The sequence below is a fragment of the Periplaneta americana genome, chromosome 9, assembly GCF_040183065.1.
Source record: "Periplaneta americana isolate PAMFEO1 chromosome 9, P.americana_PAMFEO1_priV1, whole genome shotgun sequence".
In the NCBI taxonomy this organism is placed as follows: Eukaryota; Metazoa; Arthropoda; class Insecta; order Blattodea; family Blattidae; genus Periplaneta; species Periplaneta americana.
Genome location: NC_091125.1, coordinates 41,213,395 through 41,237,481, shown reverse-complemented (window position 1 = coordinate 41,237,481; position 24,087 = coordinate 41,213,395). Strand labels below are relative to the sequence as shown.

At 36.3% G+C, this 24,087-nt stretch overlaps 1 protein-coding gene across 1 annotated transcript in view; it reads left to right on the top strand.

Moving 5' to 3' along the window:
- Positions 1-17,268, top strand: part of LOC138705861 (adhesion G protein-coupled receptor L4-like) — a 617,204-nt gene extending 599,936 nt beyond the window's left edge. Inside the window, exons 4-5 of the mRNA XM_069834548.1 lie at positions 2,872-2,975; positions 12,019-17,268. Of these exons, the coding sequence (XP_069690649.1) occupies positions 2,872-2,975; positions 12,019-12,658 (744 nt within the window). The 3' untranslated portion in view covers positions 12,659-17,268. The remainder of the gene's footprint in view (positions 1-2,871; positions 2,976-12,018) is intronic.
- The last annotated feature ends 6,819 nt before the right edge of the window (positions 17,269-24,087 follow it).

Genomic DNA, 24,087 nt, shown 5'->3' with positions numbered 1-24,087 from the left:
ATAATAATAATAATAATAATAATAATAATAATAAATATACTCGTCTCTTCATCAAAAGATTTGCCTATAGTTATTAATGTTTTCTTTCTCCTTGTGGTTCTACCGAATACAATTTAGTTTTGTAATTTATGATTCTCAAATACAGATTAATGTTGGTATGTTTATAATATGTTTGATATCTACCCATAATATGTTCTAGTTACCGTTGCTTCAGGATGTATACTACCTTTTTAACAAGGTATCTGGTGTTTACTTGTCCCACGAATAACTGTAGAATCGCCGTGTGTATTTCCGAACGATCTTTTTTAATGTGTTTCAAAACGTCCCAATGTTTGAATGATGTGTTGTAATGATTTTTTAAAACGGAAGTGTCATCCTACCACATAATTTATTAGTACTCTGCATTCTATTTGTCTCTTGGTCATAGAAATTCCAAAGTGCGAGTGAAAATATTGGAGGTAGCCCTCTTCTGCCTCTTGCTAGTCGGTCTCTTGCAATATTTTGTCTCAATGAATGCAAAAAGATCTTGGACATGATCTTCAAACTATCTGCTAAATTGTCTAAATTATCTTCTACATCTTCCAATGAAACAAGAGGAAGGATCAGAAGGCGACGAAAATCAAAGCGAATGACATAATTTAGGAAATGTTCTCGAAGTCCAACATTTACCACGTGACGCCAAATGTTTTAACGAAAAAGAAATAGACATCCCTTCACCATACTATTTTGGAACGAAACTTGAGCGGCATTTATTGCGCTAATTTTGAACTCCACTAAGATTAATTGTAGCTTTAAATCAGAGTTTTTTTCTTGTGCTGTAGTTTTCAAATGCTGGAATATACTTCTTTACATAGATCTACTGCAGCCGTGGCGAAAATGTCATCGTGCGCCGAGCCACTGTGTAAGCTGCAACGTGCATAGCACCTATGGAGGGAGGCGGACACCCGAAGGGGAAGTGAAGCAACTGTCTGACTTATTAACGGTTTTTCATTTTTCCTTACGTCGAGCACTTAAATAAAATTATATACAGTACAAGGCTACAAACTAATGTTTAGTACGGGTAACGAAGAAAGAAATGAATAAGAAAACATAGGACACATTATCACAACCTAAAATTAATTGTCTTCAGAATGTCTCTGCGACAGAGTTTCAAAATCAGGAATTATGTCACTTACTACCAGTCGTAGTTGATCACGAAGGTATTTGTCTGTCAGTCGTGATCTAAACTTGATTTTTACTATTTTCATTGTTGAAAATAATTTTTCACAAATGTAAGTTGTAGCGGACATGGCTTCAACAGAGCAAGCGAAAGAACGAAGCTTCAAATATTTATTTTTTGCCAAAGATTTGAAAAGTTCAACATTTGTCAAGTCCTTACATCTAGCTTTCATTTAGCATCACATTGTAAATCTGTGAGTTTAAATTGAAGATCTAACTGCATTATTCGTACATCTGCTGAAAAAGGATCGAAGTACAGAGATGATGATGATGATGATGATGATAATAATAATAATAATAATAATAATAATAATAACAACAACAACAACACTTAACCTTTTAATGTTTCATCAGTAATATGTAGTAACTTATAATGCCGTTTTATGTTGTACAACCGTTTTCCTAGTAATACTTGTGAACAAATCATACATTTAATATTCTCATCATATTGTCAACAAAAAAAATGTATCCTCCCATCCTACTTGAAACTTTCGTTTTTATAGAGGTACATGGTTTCGAGAGAGACATTGTGACGATACGCCACTCGCAGGTCAGAGACAAATACAAATGGAACGGAGTTTGACTCCAGTAAGTGAGAGGTGGGGGTTGTATGTAGGAAGCAAGGGAAATGCACTGCGAGCCACAATGTGCTCGTGAGTCGCATTTTCGCCGCGGCTGATCTACTGTAATCTTTTCTAACAAAAAGTGCATATAGGTGTACTGTATAAACGGACAAACTTTATCAGATACAATTCCATTGACTATATTTCTTTAGCTGTAAAAATTGAGGAGGAAATATTTTATTATTTACAGACAATAGACAGCTAATAAAATAGACGTAGGCCCTAATGTGCAGAGGACGTTGTATCTGTGAACGAAAAATTGTGGTTAAGTAAGTTGTTACTCGTGGTAGTGAATATTTCTCCTCATCGTTATAGTCATCTTTTATTCTTATTGTCCTCCACATCAGTATCACTCCAGCTCTGTCTTCTATTCCTTTACAAACGCTCAGTAAAGACATATTTTATATGCAATAATTAATGTTGCTTTTAACTTATAACTGCATATTTTACATTGCTTGAAAAGGAAATACAGAAAATTAACATTTATTATAGTTAACATAACTTGAAACTGAATTTTTATATAGACGGTTATTTTTGAGTACAGTATTTCGTTCTAATAATGTTTTAGCATGTTTAATGTAAGTACCCTTCGTTCACTTTAAGTTACCCACTGTGAATAATCTGTTTACGTGTTACTGTCCATAGTACTGAATTTACAGCTACCCCTTTTAGATATGTAGTGTGCTTTACTTAGTCCGCGAAGTAAGAACAACGAACGATGCATGGTATGATGACCTAACTTACACTAGCCGCATAACGCAAGGCCAAGAGGAACTTGGGCCTTTGAACGGCCCGCTGCTCATCTCTTGCAACCCACGCTCACATAGATGCTTAGCTAACATTTCTTTGCATGAATCATTGCCTACACTGGATTCGCTACCAAACACGGTTGCCGGGAATGTGAAACGCATTGTAGATGATTAGATTGTTAAAGATTATCCGACTATTCGGCTACCGGAGTGCTATTAATTAACACTTAACATTGTCCAAGAAAGAAAGTAGCATTAAAAATATTTCATTTCTGTTGCAGGATTCTGAGCTGTGTGTGGCTCTTGCCTTCTCGCTGCAATACATTCGCCTCACAGTCTTCTGCTGGCTCACAGCCATGACTCACGATATGTACACAACATTCAGGTGAGTCTATTCTGTCATAGTTAGCTTCAGAATTGGATGTTAAGTGCGAAATACTAATAGTTACATTTAATTCTATCATGGTTTATTAAACAAGAAAATCATATAACCCCTGAATTCTTCATACTTTTCTGGAAGATTGAAGACACTGTCATTATCATACTAGATGTAAAGAAATTCTGCAACTTAGATTTCCGGATGACTATGTATTCATATCGACGTGTGAGGAGAAATTAACGTCACAAATAAAGGGAGTAGATAAATGAGCATGAGAGATATAACGTACGTATGTATTCCCCAGTTCTTTTCTGCTACACACGGATATGGATTGTAACAAGGAGAGACAGAGAAGCAATAATGGTTTATTAACGAAAAATGGAAAGAAAAATTGTAGACGTCAGCTTGAAAGACCGAGAACGGAACGAAGAAGTGTAAAAAAAAACTGGCATCCAAGACCTAGAAAAATTAAAGGATGGTGGACAGCACGATATGTGGTACGACGAGTCTTCAACAGATGAAAATTAAAAAATATAAATATATATAACTTTTATTTAATGAGTTTCGCAACTGTCAAAGTTATATCAGTGTCGTCAACAGATGAATCCAAGGATAGAATATACGAGGGTAGTAAGACATAACTAAACGTACAGACGATTTGAAGAGTTCTGAAAACATCAGAAGAGGGAAGATCGATTAGAAAAGCAGCGAAGATTTTAGTCTGAATTTTCCACAAGTAGCTGAAAGAATGAGCTTAACTTAGCCTTCTCTACATAAAAGGCCCAGACACACAGTTAACCGAACGGCTAGAGCGTCGGCTTCCACGCTCGTAACTGGAGTTCGAATCCATGTGGAATTTTTAGTGAACAAAGACCTATTAAGTGGTAGGTTTTCGAGAGTGTACTCCCATTTTCCTACCGGCATTCCACTATTCCGCCATTAATTATCACAATCATCATACTGGTGCGCTGCAGGCCATGATACACAAAGAGCAATGCTCTGTAGCAAAAAGTGTACAAGTACATGCTCCTCCTTGATGGGGACATTGTGGTACTCGCCATTAGAGAAATAAACATTTAAGTCCTTATCTCTGAATTCCATCGGCTAATCTTAACCTCACTCTTATTATACAAGAAATGATATTTATTATCTCTTTAATCCCACGGAAAACTAAAATACTATTCAGATTGTATAGAGTTTTTATACAAAACATGTATGTATGTATTAACACTACAATTGGGTATACACCCGGTGGCAGTGATATACAATATACAATAATTACATGAAATAAAATAAAATAAACCTAAATGAAATAAAATAAAATAAACGTAAATCTATAAATAGTCGATAAACCTAGGACTATAATTAAAAACTCCTAGGACTATAATTAAAAACTACTATACTACTACTATAATTAAAAACATTGCTATATTTCTGTATTCAAATAATAATTATGTTTAGACAATTGCTATAAGTATTTCTATATTAAAATAATAATTCGATAGTGAATAATTTCAAGGGAAAAATTGTTCCGGGGCCGGGTATCGATCCCGGGACCTCTGGTACGTTCAACCAGAGGTCCCGGGATCGATACCCGGCCCCGGAACAATTTTTCCCTTGAAATTATTCGAATCTGCTTTACAGGAACCTTACCTGAAAGATTAGATTTGCATAATTCGATAGTGTTTGGGTAAAGTCATACAAATGAGTTTTGAATTTAACGAAAATCAACGCAGCCTTACTGCAAATCAGGAAATATATTTTACAAAAATTAAAGCACATCAAATGGTAGTATTATTTTGGTTTTTACACAATAATCATTAATTTAAAAAGTAATTTGAGATTGGACAATTTTTTAAGTCAAACCCATAAGAACTACCGACTTAATTCCCCCAATAAAACTGGTGACATATATCCATTTTCACCTTTAAATAATTATTTATTGGAAAATAATACACCGTGTCCCGTTTGGAGGAATCGAGTAATAAGTGATAATTTCAAGTGTAAATAATGGTTTATTAACACATCTTTTTACATAACGTAATGTGAGAACTCTGAGTTTTGGAGAATACTCAATGCAACTCGATGTGTGCGCCTTGAGTTGCTCTGCAGACATATAAACGCCAAGTGTTCTGTAGCACTAGTGGAGTCACTAGCGCAGCTGCATTTGTGATGCGTTGTCTCAGTTCCTCCAAAGTGTTAGCTCTGTCTCTTTGGTACACAGCATCCTTCACAAAGCCCCAGAAAAAAAAGTCCAAGGGAGTGACCTGGGTGGCCAGGCAAGGGGTCTTCGTCTTCCGATCTGCCTGTCGGGGAATTTTTCTTCGAAGAACTCACGCACCCGTTGATGATGATGGAGTGGAGCTCCATCCTGTTGAAAAACTGATCCTAGAGGTACATGGTTAACAAAGTTCTGCAACATATCCAGATACACATTTCCTGTGACTGTAATCTCTACGATGAAGCATGGTCCAGTGACAGAGTTCCTCGTCAATCCACACCAAACATTCACTGAACTTTCTGTTGTGGTGTCCACATGTTTATTATATTCTCCTACAAATTGGCGCCAGGCTTGTTTTAGTGCCCTAGCATCAAACAAACGAAAGTTACGCATGCAGTTGTTTTCAGACTTTGATGCATAAACTTGGACAGTTTCTCTATCTTGTCTTTATCTGATTTTAAATGGTGAGCATTTATTTCTCGATCCCTCTAAGTGGAACACGGTGTATAAGTGTAGGAGAATGAAATAACCAAATATTGTGTCATATACTGATGACCTCTAATTTATTTATTTTAAAAGTAACAGGAATAATGGACTTCTCATTGCACAAAGCAGTCTGAATAAGTGACAGAAATAAAAGCCATTTTCAAACTTCTCTTGAGATTTTACGCTTTTTCCCGAATTCTTCTTTCTTGGTGCCTTAGTGAGGAAGTGTGTCGGTAGAAGTGGGGATGTGTTTGCGATACTTTTATGTTACATTGAGTTAAGAAAATTTCATATACAAGGTCATTTTTATAATTTTCTGAGTCCTGCAAACACATTTTTCTCCTTTTAATTTTGATAATTTTCTTCCTAGCCACTATCTCGAATAGTTTCTGAAAGAATATCCAGGGTTACGTTCGTTAGAAGTCTCCGATAAAAATTGTGAAGTAGATGGCAAGGAAAGAAGATCTTTTTTATGCACTGGAATCAGAATTGGTCCATTGTAAGACGATGAGATAATAGTCGATTATGATCTTGGCCTCGTCTGCAGACTCATTCAAGATGTCTTTGCAGAGTAGAACAGTTGACTCCTTCACAAATATAAGCCATATCACACAGTTCTCTATGATCATTGTTTTTCTTCAATTTCAATGCATTTTTATACACATTACAATTCTCCATAAGTGCTCCTGAGTCACTGGGTATACTTTAAGTGAATGGTCTTTTCCACAAGACCAAACAAGATGCATCCAGTCGTGTGGATGGTAAACTGGAATGCAGTGTCCCCTAAATTAAAGCATGGTTAGTATCACATTATAAACGTGTATAACCTGAGATCAAGAACTTTCTTCACGTGTTGTAACATTTACGAGTACGTACATTAATAAATGTAGCCATCTCATTTTACATTCAGCAATAAACTGGATTTCTAGTGGAGTCAGAACACTTGAAAAATTAGAAGCTAAAGCTAGTTTTTATTCACAGAATTTAAAGTAAACACTGGAAAATTTAGCCTTTGACAAGGGCAAACAGCTAAAGCTTTCCAGTGAAAGCTTAAGCTTAATTTTTATTCACAAAACTACTATTGTTAGCTCGAAAACTGTTAGCAAAAGCAAAAGCTAGTTTTTATTCGCATGGCCAATTTATTGTCTACAATGTCAATAGTACAATCATTGTCATCATGTTCGTATTTTTTATTTCCTTTTGCCCTCAACATGTATCCGAGTACCTTTACCACCACTGTGGAGTAATAGCATGTCTGATCGTGAAACGAGTGGACCCAGGTTCAAATCCTGGTTGGGACAAGTTACCTGGTTGAGATTTTCCGGAGTTTCTCCTAAACCTATTAAGAACAAATACTGGTAGTTCTCGGCACTGGACTCTGCACTCATTTTGCTAGCATTATCACCTTCATCCCATTCAGAAGCTAGATAATCATAGAAGTTGATAAAGTGTCGTAAAATAAGTCAGTAAGAAAAATCCGAGTATATTAACTGGCTATTGTGAACATTCCCAGGACGAGCATTGAAATTTCCCGTTTTTCAGTTGAAATTCCAACACTCTAAAAAAAAGTTTCCTTTATATTTGGAAGTCTTTTACAAGAAATATAATATGATTATAAAAAAATCTAAAAATCTTATTTGACTATAATGTTACTATGTGCAATAAGAGTTAAGTTAGTTTAAATATAATGGGTAAAAGGAGATAATATGATTTACTTCCCTTTATTCCCTGAAAGTATAACGTGTGAAAGGAAAAAAATGACATAGATCCCTTTACCCAAACCAGTACTGCAATTTTCGGTTTCAGCTCCTTTTACACCCTTACGAAGCGACCATACGGAAAGAGCTAAGACTTAACTATTTTTTAAAACTTGTAGGATTTATCTTGTATATTCGTCCAGGGGATAAAACTCCTTTTGCACAAAAAATGACTTAATCCCCTTTATCCGAATACCATCGAATTATCTTTAGCTATAAAAGCAAACTACAGTCCGTCCTGATGCACTTAATCAATTGGGCGTCGAAATTACATAGAAAGTACTGTCTTGAGATTAAATCCCACTTCAGGCAAGATGTTTGTCAGTTGTAAGTGTGATTTATTGTATTATTTTAGAAGTACAGTGCCGGGTGACTTTACGTTATCGACTCTTGTATGTATGGTTAAAATTGCCTGGAAAGGCAAATAGTATTGCACCTTGTAAAAGTATATATATATATATATATATATATATATATATATATATATATATATATATATATATATATATATATATATATATATATATATATATATGCATGTACAGGGTTATTAAAAAGCCAAGAAAGAGCATTTTCACAAACTTCTTTTTCAGTTACTTCAATAATGTTGCTATGAAAAATGAAAAAAAAAATAAGCCGCAATCCAAGCTATTCTTGATTCAATGTGTGAGTGAGTGTGTGTGTCCCCCCCCGTACAAATGCGAACTGTTCTTATTCAGTATTTCTATGAACGTTATACAGAATGTTTCAACGCATTAAGAAGATTAAGGACTCTAGATGGATTGAGGTACTGAACTTAAGAATGTTAATATATTCCTCAAGATTTTATTCGGAATGCCTATGATGCCCTAGAAGAGAGACTACTAATGAGAGAGAAAAATAAAAGATTCTGCGCCGTATCAGGAATGTCTCCGTAAGTAAAATACGTCACCCACATTTGGGAATGAAACTATAGTTACGTTGGTTTCAACGTTTTATTTTTGTTTCGTTATATATGGAGAGTATTGACATATGTTAAGAGAAGTAATTAATGAAGGGTATGCAATATATTTTCTCTTCATATGAAACGACATTCCGAAATTAGTCCTGATACACAACAAATTTTTCACTTAGGTTCACTCAAAGTGTACCACACTTGTCAACTATCACATTAATATTATATAATTCGAAATTACAAATCAAAAGAGTGGTAGCATTGGTCTGTAGCTGCTCTCGATGCCGAGACATTACTGAGAGAGGGCGCGTGGCACGGATAATTTTATACGCAATTTCGGCACCCGACGACGACTGTGTGACAATATATTCTCGCGATATCAAGCTTTAATACCAGCGGAAGGACGATACTTCGAATATCTACTGCAAGGTAGGTTTTATAATCCATTTCTGCTTCCGCCATTGTAGTTAGTGAGGTTTAAAAAGGGCGCGTCAATTACTATGGCTATTTGCGCCCTTATTCGCCACTGTAGACAGCATTTTACCGGATGATGCTCGACCTGTCGCCCGGGAGCCAGATCGCGTGCTACGGCAGCTATATGCATTAAGGACCCTGTAGTAGTATTTTATTCAACGACGCTTTCAATTTTAAAGATTATTCAGCATTGAATTTCAAATGAGCGAAAAAGATAGATAAATATTATCTGGAGCCCTGTACCTCTATCAGAGACAGAGTCATCTTGCGTGTCATAAAACTTTGACACGGACCTATAGTTATTTCACCCTCGGAGAAAGTAATGTAAAGAACTTAGTCGTCCTTTAAAATCGATCGCCCTTGCTGCATTTGAACCTGCGAATCTCAGATCCAATCACTAGACCACCGAAGACGAACATCAACCTTTCTTTCTGGCTCCGAAAGTAGGGTCATGAACTAAAAGGAAAAAGAACGGAAATGTAGAAAATATCAAGATAAAATTTCAAAGATGAACTCCAAGACAAATTCCCAGTAGTAAAGCAAAGAGTGAGTCAATACGAAATCAATTACACACGAAAATCATGAATGCATTACTTATCAGAAAGAATAATGGGTTGCGATAAAAGAAATATAGGAACAGAACGTTCCTAAGTAAAACCTCTATCAACTAGGTAATAGGTTGCCCAAGCCCACCTTGGCGATAATGGCAATGATGATGATGATGATGATGATTATTATTATTATTATTATTATTATTATTATGAGAACGACAACGGCGATGACGGAGCTATTCATTCATATTAAAACAAACTATGTTTAATATTCATCTTTGTGATATACATGCAATAATTTGTGTAATGTCATAATGGTATATTATGCAACGAGCATATTTTGGTAGTAATTAAGACGCGAGTACGAGTATGTTTATGAAACAAACGTAAGCGAGTTTCATAATTTTCATACAAGCGTCTTAATCAGGCAAGATGCATACGATTGTTCTTGTTCGATCATAATTTAATGTATAAGTTTCGAGTTTTTACTAATATCTTACCTTTTTACTTTGCTGATAAAGAAATGGTAACCATGAGTGTCTTTTCAGCGTGTTCCCGAGTAGTGGAACAGATGGCAGGTACGGAGCACTTTTTTGATTGTACGCCGCATTTATTTATTTTTTGCAGGGCTTTGGTTTGATGATTTTAACGTCAAAGCAACACACATTAAAACACAGGATATGAACTCAGTTTTATTAGAATATTAAAATTAACATGAACAGAATTTATTTTATTTTAAATACATGTTGATTTTGTAGTTTGTGCCTGGCATTTTGGATTGCTCTTTTCAAGGCTTGCGGGTTGTTGCGCGTACGATATTGATATCGCATATGCTTAGTTGGGAATCGATTGTTGGAATAATATAATGAATAGCAGTACTTTAATGTAGGCCCTTGTCATTAAGGTAAAGTTTACGTCACTTAATAAGCATATTATAGTTTGGTCGAGCAAAAATAAACCATTATTTCATCTTTCTACATTTCCATGTCAATGTGAAAACAATCTGTATCTGTTATGTCCCTTTACAAAATAAAACGATATTTATAATAGCTTATTTTATTATTCGAAAAAGCATAATCTATCTTACTTGTAATTGATATTTTATCGTCACAAAAATAAATATTCAGTTACATATTTACGTAGCAGAGCAATCTATGTTTATAATTGATCCGACGGTCTGGAAGAAAAACAGAGAACATTATATTACTGCGATGTACCAAAGTACATATGGAGTTTCAGTGCAGTAATTCTGCGTTTTCATTTGGTGAAGAATTGGCAGAACAGACAAATTCTCTCCGGCACCGGGACCCGAACCCGGGTTTCTAGCTTTACGTGCTGGCGCTTTATCCACTAAGCCATACCGGATTCAAGTTCCGATGTCGGATTGAATCCCTCTCATTTTTAAGTTCTACCTACTGTGTTACCCTTTGTTGGCCTACCCTCGTGTACCGTGTCACAGTATGTGTGACAGTAGACACTGTCCAGTCACAAGTACATATGTGCTCTCATTATGAGTGACTAAATGGCCGGGATCCGACGGAACATGGCGCTGTCTTGAATCACAAAGTGATTACTTACGCTTTATCATAATACTATGATGTACCGAAGTACATATGGATGTAAAGAATCTCCTGTTGTACAGTACAGTATCTGTAGTATTAAAAATACTGTGCATATAGTATTACGTTAGCTTATTCCTACCTTACTCAATCTAACAATTTCTCCACTTTCATTATCATTTTATCTCTCGTCGATGCTGAACATATGGGCAGTTAAATGTCACCTTTCAAGTAAATATATAGACATCCATTTATAACATGAGAGTGAGAGATTCCGGATATTTGCGACAAAACTTATAAAATAATGCACTTCTTAAAAAAGTTGTACAGCTTCCTTTTCAGCAAATAATTTCCCGCTAGAAAATTCAAAATAGCCACTATGTTAGAATGACAGATACTACCGTGCACTCATCGTTGTTTGCCAAAGGGCAAATCAGCTTTTGTGGGAGAAAGTGACGTAAGCGTCGATAATCTACCGCATCGATGTGCGATGTAATCGCTCTCAAATTATGAATGGATCTCTGTATACAAGACATAGTGAAAATAATCGTTTCGCCGAAAACATAAGTCACAAGGCTTATTATAATTCAGATTTCAGTCAGTTGAAGTTCCTCAGCTTCTTAGATGAATATAAAATTAGTTGTCTTAAAATTGCCTAGATGATTCTCTTTCAAGATTTTCACTTTTCACCAATTCATAATAACGTTATCTTATGGAAGTTAAATAATCTTCGCATTTTCTTGTTATGGTCTTGTTGGAAACTGAGGTCCCCTACAATTTATTATAGACTGATTAAATTCCTGATTTTTTCTTAATACTGATTCATTAGCCCTATAAGCTATCTCTTTTACTTCTATTGGTATTGAGTTAGATATTCCTATTTTATAACTGTCGCTCATGTAAATCATTATAATAATTATAAGTTAAATTTTTCATTTACTTTATGTGAAAAAGATTATGCTTTTATGGACATCTATCCTGTGTACTTTCCTACAAGTAACTAATTAATTAATTCGAGTATCATAAAATGAAATGTTTTATTTTGCACTGTTCTGTGTTCATCGCAGGGAGAATGTGAACTTGGTGCCGGTCGCAGACCCGCGCATGCGCACCAACTTTTGGCGCTACAGTCTTCTGGCATGGGGAGCGCCACTGCTACTGCTAGGCGAGGCCGTGGCCCTGCAGCTGCGCCAGAAGGGAGGCAATCTTCTCGACACCGCGTCGCTTCGTAGCACCAACTGCTGGTTTCTAGACCGCGACGCCTTCGTGGCGGGCTTCGTGGCTCCGGTGGGAGTGCTGCTGGTGGTGGTAGCGCTACTGCTGGCGCGGGGCGCCGCGATGGCGCGCCTGACGGCGGGCCTGCAGGTGGAGAGGCGGGCCCGCGAGCGCATGCGCAGACGACGCCGCCTACAGCTCTGTCTCTTCATTAAGGTGACCCTGCTGCTCTCCACCGTCGCGACGCTGGGTGCGCTGTCCAAACTAACGGGCATCAACGCCTTCTGGGTGGCGTTCAACGTGGCGCACGGCCTGCAGGGCATCGCCGTGGCGCTTTGCGTTACCTGTAACTGTCGCGTTCTGAAGATCTACACGCGCACACTGCGCAGGCGAGGCAGCAACGGCAAAACCAGGCTTCGCCCTCCAGGGGGTCCCTCCAAGTCCACCAGCCTACAGCTACTCACATGGGAGCCCAGCCCCGACTCCGTGTAGCAAGACAATCAGGACAATGAGTGACGGAAGGCTCGCTCGCATAAGTGTTGCCATTTAGTCGCTGCCAGCCACTTGCATTCACGAAGGACACATTTCCCAATGTGTTTAGCAGAATTCAGAATGGCTGGTTTCCATGGCAAATATTGTTTTCACTTTGATAGGACCAACCATTTCCCATATGACAGCGTTAACTATTGTCTTGTATGGAAAGGATATTCACTTTCAAGTGTAAAAGATACTGTTCTAGACGGTTGCGTTCTTCAATGAGAGCTAACCAACAGTCGAAAAAAGAAACGTTGCCTTTCTGTCACATTCCAACTACTGAAATATATCTAAATATTTCCTCTTCAGTTCATTTGTGTACCTGTTAAAATATTCTACAATATATAAGCCATTATGTAACCCTATCGTTTTCGGATGTGGCAAGTTCAATAATAGCGAAGAAATAGACATACGGACCAAACTATTTTCCTACTCAATCAGTTGTGTAACATCGACTCATTCACTGTCTTGAAATTCGACCTCTTTTCTATATTTAAATTTTGAAACTTAGCCATAAGCATCATGAGATCTGCAACAGATTGCCAATTAACGAAATCGACAGAGACTTCAAATGGAAAATAATATATGTATAAAATAGCTTTCGTTCCAAAACGTTTTATCTCATGTTTTATCAATTAACCACCAAATAACCCGATGTATTATGGGATGTAGCTTGTCCATTATTCGTTAATAACTGCCGTCTTATATTAAATTATCTTCAAAAGATAATGGTCAGAAATATAATTTTCATTGTTATCGTGATTCTGTACTCTAGATAAGTTTTATTGTTTCAAGGTGTTAAACTGGCAGCATTTCCACAACATTCCACAAGAAATAAGAATTAACAAACAAAATTCACTTCGAAGTAACATGACATACCTTGATTCCTACAATGCAGTGGTCAACATGACGCAAGAACATCGCTTTAGAAAATAAAGTGAACAAAGAAGATACATAGTCAGTGTCTACAGGGAAGAGAGAATCTCCCTTCCTTTCTCAATAAATGAAATTTGTGCTATTTTATCCGTAGCCACGGAGGTTGACAATAACTTCTATAATGTAGCACAAAAACTTCACTTGGACCGTAGCTGTTCTCGGGGAAGTATTTCTAAAGGGTATAGCATCCACTACTTCCCACTTCACTAACGTCCTGCCAGATTGTAACAGTACACAACTGTAACGGGACACTATTTCTTTCCTTTTTAACTGTGTTTCTACGCCTCAAGCGCGATTCTGGCTAATAGAGTACACCCTGATACTTTTTTATGCCGTAATGTAACCGAAATTACAAAACAACTTTCTTTACTCTACTTTCCGCGACTTCGGTTGCAAGTTATATGTTGACGTATTATATTTTACTTTAATATAAAATTGTAGAAATTGCTGTGTAATGGAAGAATTTTTTTCTTTTGACCTTTCAGATCACAAAATATAAGATTATTAATAAAATTGGCTGCGGTTCAAGCTACAATATTTTTATCTATGTATCCTGTAGACCCAAGTTAAATTATCTGAATAGAAATGCAATTTCATTTCCCTCTTCTTGGAACTCAGTATATCTCCGTTATCTCTTATTTCGCGTCTTTTTTAACTTATGGCCTTGCGAAGTACACACGATCATGAAAACTTATTCCTTAAAGTTAGATGGTGATGGTAATTGTGATGATGATAATAAAAACAAGAATAATTAGTAACAATGCTTATTTGGAAATATGCAGCCTAAACAATAAATAAAAGGATGATTTTGTGTTAATCTCAATAAAATAGTATCTCGAGAACTTTATACAGTATTAAATGTTCACTGTATTCTTCTGTGAGATCTCTGTTTATAAAATTGTAATGATGTATCACAAGAGCACCCGCAGATTTCCATCCCAGTAGGGGTAAAACTGTTTCTCGATATTTGTGGTGCTAATTTTTAAGAATCTGTCTCACAGAAAATATACAAAGTGAGAACACATGTTTTTAAAAATCTATATAATATATGAAAATAAGAAAGTCTGACATTTCAGTGTAGACGGTTGGACCTATTGCCCTCCGCACCTTGTGGGCGCATCACATTCCGAATATATTTAGAAGACTTCATGTTCCCATTTCCTTCTTTGCCACATGTTTACATTGTAGGTGACAAAAAAACTTTCATTTACCATTTACTGTTGCTAAAGTTTGGCCAGGAAATGTTTCGGAACACGTTATCGATCTTCAAAGTAAGAATGGAAAATATAATAGAAGTGAAACTGAAAAAGCTTTGAAAACATTTTAATATAATCTTGACAATGAAATAGTCATTTCTTACGCACTGAGATTGAATAAATCCCTTTTGAATGAGATTTGTACGAGTTAAAAAACAAGCAAGCTTTCCTAACGTGCCGAGAAAGTGCAGCTAAGTGCTACTTTAAATACAGACGGCACAGAAACTAAATTACATAAAATATAGCCATACTCTCAGACATGAATACATATTTCTGAAACACACTGTGTCACATGTCAAGATTTTAACACAGAGACTCATATCCTCTATGGATCTCTGGTGTGCTATATTGAAAAGCCTCGTCTTACAAAAATGTGCGCGTGGCATTGATCCTCTGTCACCGAATTTAATTTCCCTGGATACAACCTTCATGGGTAATCTCCCGCAAAACGAGTAAAATTCTCGGAACTTTCATCTTCGTATCTGTCATTTTTCGTAAAATTAAATTCATATTATTCTCTGCTAGCCTTATCGCAGTACAGGAGCACTTCGCAGCTGTAATACTGTGGTAAAATTATTCAAGAAAGATAGTTGTAAGGTCGTAAAGTCGCTAAAAATTTACAAAAACATGTGTAATTAATGGAAAATTAATCGAGGAACATTTGATGAAGAGAAGAAGGACTATAAATGGTATAAATTCTTCCTAGTAGGCGGCCTGAGTACTAAAATTTACACCTCAGTATGAATGAAAAGAAAATGTATGTCTATAATATTTCACACAACTGCTTTGTACATGTACGAGTAAAGAAACTATGTCGTTCCTAACCCAGAATTATATCTCTTTACTTAATTATTTTATTCAATTTACTCTAAAGTATTCAAAATTTTCCACTTGATACCTAAGGGCAAAAAGTTATGTAGAATGAAAAGTTCACAGCCCTAACCACTGAAATCATAATGTGCATAATGAATTGAATCTTATTTACTTTAGAATTTCACCTTAAATCTTTAAGGCAGAGTTCGGCAAAAACATCTGACTTTTTTTCAAATAAGACAACACATTTGTATTTTAATGTACGTTGTTTTTTTTTTATCGGAAAGAGGCATTGTCATTTATTGATGCAAAAGAACAAAATTAGGTTTTGAAAATTACACCCTCCAAATGACGTCCAGGCCATCGGCGTGGCTCAGTCGGTTAAGGTGCTTGCCTTCCGGTCTGAAGTTGCGCTCGGGCGCGGGTTCGATCCTCGCTTGAGCTGATTACCTGGTTGGGGTTTTTTCCGAGGTTTTCCCCAACCATAAGGTGAATGCCAGGTAATCTATGGCGAATCCTTGGCCTCATCTCGCCAAGTACCATCTCGCTATCACCAATCTCATCGACGCTAAATAACCTCGTAGTTGATACAACGCCGTTAAATAACCAACTAAAAAAATGACGTCCATTTTTTCTAACGCACTCCTGGAGCCTGACTCTGAGGTACAGCACTGCTCTGTCTATCACATTTCAGGCCGCAATCCTTGGCTTCCTGTTGACTTACGTTTTATGTTGAAGACGTTCTAATATTCTTTACCCACAATAAAATTGTGTTACGGCTGGGAACTCGCCCATGTCGATCCACATTGAAAAGTTGTCGGAACCTACGCTGCGTAAGAACTACTGAATCATTTGTTTTGAGAAACATTTCCACGGCAAACGCCCTATACGATGCGTTCCACGGATCCAGTGCAACTGAAATGACATCAATAATGGCGTTCATTTCCTATCCTCCCACCGCTGCACAACTATCTTAGCCACAGTACTGCCAACCTAAAAATGTCAGACCTTTTGCCGGATCCTGTATAATATCGCTGATCACATATATATAACAGATTGCTCATTCCTATGTTAAAATCGGTAGCACTTTCAAGAGAACAACCGCCAGGATCGCCAACGTCCGCCGTAAACGAACACGAGATGGCGGTACAATCGCTAATGAAATTCAAATGGGAGTTATGACGTGACTCCTTATGCAACAACTAGATGGCAGCAAAGTAAACCTGATAAACCTTGTTACCGTCAAAGTCTACGAGGCTGAGAAATCTGTTATATATGTGATCTGGGATAATATGCAAGCATGTTAAATACATTTTTATACATATAGTCGCACACTTGCAGTCATTCCGTTTATCTTCGGCAAATGCTTGTTTATGTTCTCGATCAGTTCATGGGTGACAGCGAAAGCAAAACCAGAAATTTAGTTGAAGCTCTGATCACATATATAACAGATTGGCCATTCCCATGTTAAAAACAGTAATACGTGGAAGAAAACAACCACTAGAATCCCACCGTCGATTGAGAACGACCACTAGATGGACGTACAGTTGCTCCATGCAATTAACGTGACTTCTTAAGCAGTAGCTAGATGACAGCATAGTGAAATTGATTAAAGTGGTTGCCGTCAAAGCCTATAAGGCTGAGCAATCTGTTGTATATTATGTGATATGGGGTTGAAGACATACGTTTTCTGTTTGTTCATTACGGTTCGATACAATTTGGTAATTATAAAAAATATCAAAGAAAACTCGAAAGAAAATTTACTGGATGTCCAGTATCACGTAAGTACAATTCAAGGTCTTGTTGCGGAAGTTACGACGAACAGGACCACCATGTAGGCCGATGGCAACAGAGTAATGCGAACCAATTACAAATTAAGGATTACATTATATTATCCAGACAAAATATCACAGTTTTTGTACAGAGAATACATTTTATGCGACACTTGAAATGCAGTTCAATTCTAGTAAGCTGCAATTTATGTACCGAGAGTCACACTCTCTACCACGTACTTCGAATCCACCATATTACAAATGCATTGTTATGTGACAAAGAATCGTGTGATGGAAGCACAGAATGCTAATGTATAAAACAATGTATAAATGAACTAAAATTTCAAAGGTCCAAACTAATCCAGAAACATAGAAACTGAAGCCCTTAATTCATTTCCTGGAAATCAGCCAAAAATGGACGAGTATAGTAGAACTTGAATCGTCCTTTTTCAATATAAATGGCTGGTGTAGGTTATATATAGATACAAACACTACTACTAAACGTAGAATGAAGTGAGAGTGTTTTGTTTAGAGTTAATCAGAAATAGCGACGCCCAGCGTTAGCATGTGTAATTACGAGATTACGAATGTTGGGGCCATGCGGATCGGATTTTAATCTTTTGATCAATACAGAGCGGCAAATGATCTGCTCACTCAGGCGTTGGTTCATACGGCGTGATTAGGTCCTCCCACCCTCCAGATCTTGTATCAGACATATCACTGTTTGTGTATCAAATAGTCATAATAAACTGTTTCTATAGTAACGAACGTTTGGTGCACTTGATACCCCTATTCCTACCTTTGTGTCGGTAAGTACATTCTGGTCACTGTTACACACTTAGTTCTCATCATCAGTTAAACCAAGCCTGCATTCCTCCATCGTACTAACGTAGTCACACAACTATGTCAATTTACTACAGAAACCTGTGTGTATCGAAAGAGATTTACTTTTAAACACGACACGTGAGAATAGATGTCAAATATATATAATGTTAGATTTAAAATAGTACCGCACATTGAAGAGACATGACATAATTATGTGTACCGGTATATTTTGTTTACGTCATATGTATACGTCATAATTACAGTAATAGGGCACCCACCTATATGCTTTATTTTACGAAAAATTATGCTTTTAAGTTTTAATGAGTATGCTGTTAATTATTTTATACAAATATAAAATATATTTTAAATGCAAAAACAACAAATTATATTTTTGCTTCTAGTTTGCGATTACTATTTGGTAGCCGAGGAGGTATAACTAAGTATACCTGGAATATTTTAAAGGGGTTAGGTATAGCTTACAGCCGTAAAAATGTTTGGAAATATTCAACATTTTTTCCCCATTACTATATCTTGTAAAATTATTAAAATTGGTATGTGTAAAACACTATCCTTCTGCTATATGAAAAAAAAATATATTTTTACGATTAAAAAAAGAGAAAGCATACATAGACAGGAAATTACTTTAAATTTATGTCAGCACTACATCAGATCAATGCAGAACATTGAGTCAATGCTAAACGGATTTAAAGGGACCGAGGATGTTTTTTTTTTTAGCTGAACTAAAAGACAAAGCTAATTAAAAACAAATACAGTAAGGCACATAATAACATCTTTTCTTTTGGGTGCCTCTTAAATTGTGTTAATCTTGGCTAAGAAGGTCATTAATTCATGTAAGTGATGGTATGTAAAGATTCATCTTTAGGGACGAGGGAAGCTTAGTAAAGATAATAATTCGTTTTGGTTTCCTATAGTTGAGTTGCAGATATCTCTTTAAGTCAAAAAGCAAAAAAGAAAACCTGGGCAACGCAGGGTGCTTTTAGCTAGTTCCAAATAAATTTGAGACCTAATGCCAAAAAGGTAAGTCGTAGTGTATTTCATTATGTCACAGCTGATGATTTCAGTACCGCCTGATTGACAAAACTGATGTAATTAAAACAATGATCATAAGTAACTTATAGAAAGAGCTCTCAATGTACCCGAAAATATTTTCTAGACTGTCATTCCTAAAAGTAGATCATTTAACGCAAGGCAAGTGTGTTAAAAATTGACCATTATACAGTAGCGTGCGGAAAGTACTTTTAACACAATTTCAACTCTTTGTGCTAATTTCTATTTTTCACAGTGATGTCAGCTACAGTATGCGCTCTCGGATGTTACCCGGCAACAATCGCAACCAATCAATAAACCTGTTCAAACAATGGCAAGCATATTTTAAAAAATTAAATTAATTACTTCAACAATAATCTAGACTACTGATAACTATATTATGCACTTAAAAACTAAATTCAGTTATAAAAAATTATGGGACAGAGTTTGAATCGGGAGTCTCTCGTTTTAAAACACTGCATTCCAATTGAGGACCGTTTTAACAGAACTCAACAATCGCCATTTTTTTTTTCGAATTGCGGGTTTTGACGGATTCTGGTCAATTGTAATGAGAGGAAAATGACGTAGTGATCATAATACCCCAAAACTCAACATTTTCCGTTGAAAAGAGTACCTCAATGTAGAGAGTTTTCACAAAACTCAACATCTCCAGTTAAATTTTCACAAAACTCTAACTAAACATTTCACACTTTTATCCTGTTTCACAAGCTACAATATTTTACAACAATGTAATACATTTGCATTTTGACAACAGTGACACATCTCGGATCTCAAATATTATATAATATTTTGTTGTTTCCTGCGTTAATTCAGTATAAATCTGGCTGCTGTTGTAAGTGCATGAATTGAGATTAGAGATGCAAATTGGACAAGAACCCTGAGTATTCAAAATCTGTTCAAGCCATTGAAAGGGGCAGGAAGAGTAAAAAGCAGAGTACGTTAATCTAAGAGTAAGAAATATACAGTTGCGCCTAAAAATAATGACATTCATCCAAACTAGACTGTAATCATTGAGTACAGGAAAAAAAGAAAACGTGCTGCAGGTTCTTTCTGCTTAAATGATCTAATTAATTTTCGAGACAATTTATACAGAAATAACACAAAAGTTGAACAGGATAATTTTTTGCTAAGACATAAGTATGAAAGTTGATCTATCTACCTAAACTGAGTATAAGGATTTGAAAAAGCTAGAAAGATTTGTGTCTATTTCATATTTCGTAAGAGGTGAAAATGGAGAAGATTTCCCAGTAGGCGTATGTGCTGCTACGTTTAGAAAAGTGGCAGGTGTGTTATTACGACATTGAAGGTAATTTAGAAAAAATGTTTACTCGCAGAAAAATCATGAAATTTAACTCTTAGACTGTTTACAGATTCTTGTGGGTCTCAGAATAAAAATTGCATAATGATTGCTATGCGTGTTGATTATCTGGAAAGCTCTGAAGTTTTCAAAGAAATTAAACATTTCTTTCCTATCCTTGGAAAGGTATATGCCTCCGGACCATGTGTTTCGATTGTTAGAGAAAGGGCTGAGAATGCATGAATACATCACATTGCCATCAGATTATAATGAAATTATGGCAATGTTTGGGGATGTAAACGTTTTGGGGAAAGACTGGCATACTTATGATTTAAAATCGATGACAAAAAATATTGTAAATTACCATTTAAAATGTCAGAAATGAGAGTACTTACGTACCAAAAAACTTTTAAGAATCACTTAAAGTGTTATGTACAAAACATATTTTTCTACATCAATATAAGTTCAAGTGTTTAAACTAAGGATGACAAGTGTTTCTGCAATGTCTAAAGCACTGATCTTTCACTGTTGAACCATATCAGCAAAAACAAAGCTAATGATGTGAGGAAGTTAATGAGTTACTTCCATAACGATAATTCGGAAGAGAGCAAGGCATTTTATGACATAGTTTTAAACGGATATGTTAAATATTCTGACAATAGAATGGATTATGATGAATCATTGCACTGAGATTATTCTGCACGATTTTGATTTTCAGTCATTTGTGTAATATATTGCACAAATAAAAATATTTAATTCATGCAAATAAAGAGTTCCTGTAAGTCAATAAGAAATTTTGAGGAAATCAAAGAGGAACAATATATGAAAATAACTGGGGTGAATATGCGTAATGTAGGATACTAACAATAACTGTATTACAAAAAATGCATACAATTATAATCCGCAAAAAATAAATCCCTTTGAAGGACCCAAGAAGAGAAGTTTGTATCAGTTCTGCTTGGAGTTTAAATAAACCAAAAGGCTTAAACTTAAGCAATAATGATGATGATTATGACGATGGTGGTGGTGGTGGTGGTTGTGGTTGTGGTGGTATTTACTCGTAGGAGTGTGAAGTTGTTTAGCACTAATTTTAAATTTACTGGCTTACTGCTATATTAAGTTCAATGCCAGAGTGACGGAACAAACAGATATGAATTCATGACTCTCTTCGGTCTCCCTGCAGTGGAATGTAAGATAGTGGAACAGGTCGAAATGAGAATACAAACATTACACAACCCATCGCCTGACTAGACCTCAACACGAATAGGCTATAACTTGTCGTTTTGGAGGTTTTCCTTTGTTTCTACACAATAATCCGATAACTTCACCATAGCGTGAGCAAATTCATATTGTCTTCGAAGACCACAAAGTTCGTAATTATCTCTTTTACAACAAAAACTAAATGCCAGACAATAGGATGGCGTGTCACAAAATGTTATTATGTAATATTTTCGATATCACGTTGTTCGTTGTGTTTGCATTTTTCGTTTTCGGATTTTACATTTATGTGTCGCATGACACAAATTATTTCCTCTAAAAAAAAAAAAGCCTGAACTTAAGAAATCTCATAAATAATTCCAATGTTCATATGAGAACATTATTCCAATTTAGATCGTAGAAAACACCACCCAACTCTCTATATTTCAACTTGTCACTCAATAGTCTAAATGAACATTTCGTCACTGCTCCACCTGAACCATTACATAAACAAGAGACTCTTGAATTTCTCAGATCTTACCCCCAACCTGTGTGGGATAAATTCTTCTTTAAATACATTAACTCGACTGACGTAATGAAGACGCTGCGACGTATGAAATCTAAAGCCCAAGGTAGAGACAATATAAATATCACTGTCCTGTATAAAATAATAGATGTGATCCTGCCGACCGTCACCCATAAATTCAATGCATCTATTATGACTGGGTCCTACCCCTCACTCTGGAAAATGGCATTAGTGAAACCTTTACCTAAATCTAACACACCTTCTACAGTAAACCAATACAGACCGATATCAATTCTTCCCACTCTTTCAAAAGCATTAGAACATATTGTACACGGACAACTTACGAACTATCTCGACGAACACAAACTCCTTGATGACTATCAATCGGGTTTTAGGCATGGACACAGCACTACTACAGCCCTACTTAAAGTGACTGAAGACATCCGTAAAGCTATGGATAGGGGTGAAGTAACGGCACTAACTCTTCTCGATTTCAGCAATGCCTTTAGTTCTATTGATATCGACTTGCTTCTTGCAAAGATGAAGACTTTGCACCTGTCAGAAAATACCTTGAGCTGGATGGACTCCTACCTACGGGACCGCCAACAGTGTGTTTCACTTGATAATCAATTCTCCCAATGGCGATGCACAAAGGCGGGAGTGCCGCAGGGCTCCGTATTAGGACCACTACTCTTCTCTATCTACATTAATGACGTATCAAAGAACTTACAGTATTGCCGATATCACCTCTATGCCGACGACCTACAACTTTACATACATTCCAGACCCAATACGATCAATGAATCGATTGACAAGTTAAATTGTGACCTAGCCACTGTCTCCACTTGGGCGGCCAATTTCGGACTCGCACTTAACCCAAGTAAGACTCAAGCTATAATTATTGGACATAAGCGTTTAGTTAACTCCCTTAATGACAGTAATCTTTCAGTTGTTACCCTTAACAACACGCTAATCCCTTATTCATCTGTCGTAAAAAATCTTGGCTTCTTTTTTGATAATAATCTAAATTGGAATTTTCAAGTTAAAGAAACGAAAAAAAAAATCTGTTCCTCCATTCACTGTTTGAGTCGCTTGAGAAACGTCTTGCCCCAGCAACTAAAACTTACCCTAGCACAAACCCTAGTAATGCCGCACTTCGATTATTGTGACGTTTTGTTAAGTGACCTAAGTTCTGAACTGTCAGTCAGGTTACAGTGAGCTCAGAATATGTGCGTCAGATACGTGTGCAACATCCGACGATTTGATCACATATCACCGTCCTTCGCAAGTCTTTCGTGGCTCCGACTTAAAGAACGCAGAACTTTACACTCTTTGTCTTTACTCTATCGAATTCTGCACACCTCAACACCAAATTACCTTTCGTCTCGTTTCTCTTATCTATACTCTAACCACGACGTAAATACCAGATCACTTATCTGTGGCACGCTAAGTATACCTCTTCATAGAACATCTTGTTATTCATCATCTTTTACAGTATCCACCTCGCGTCAATGGAATTCCTTGTCACAAAGTATTAGGGGCTGCAAGACAATAAACACCTTTAAAAACAGCTTAAAAGATAACCTTATTAGCATTTCACTCCAATCTTACTGATTTAAACTATCACTGATTACATTGTTACTTCATTCTTTAGACATCATCCTGATAGTGCTGTATTTTCAAAATCGTCTCATAAT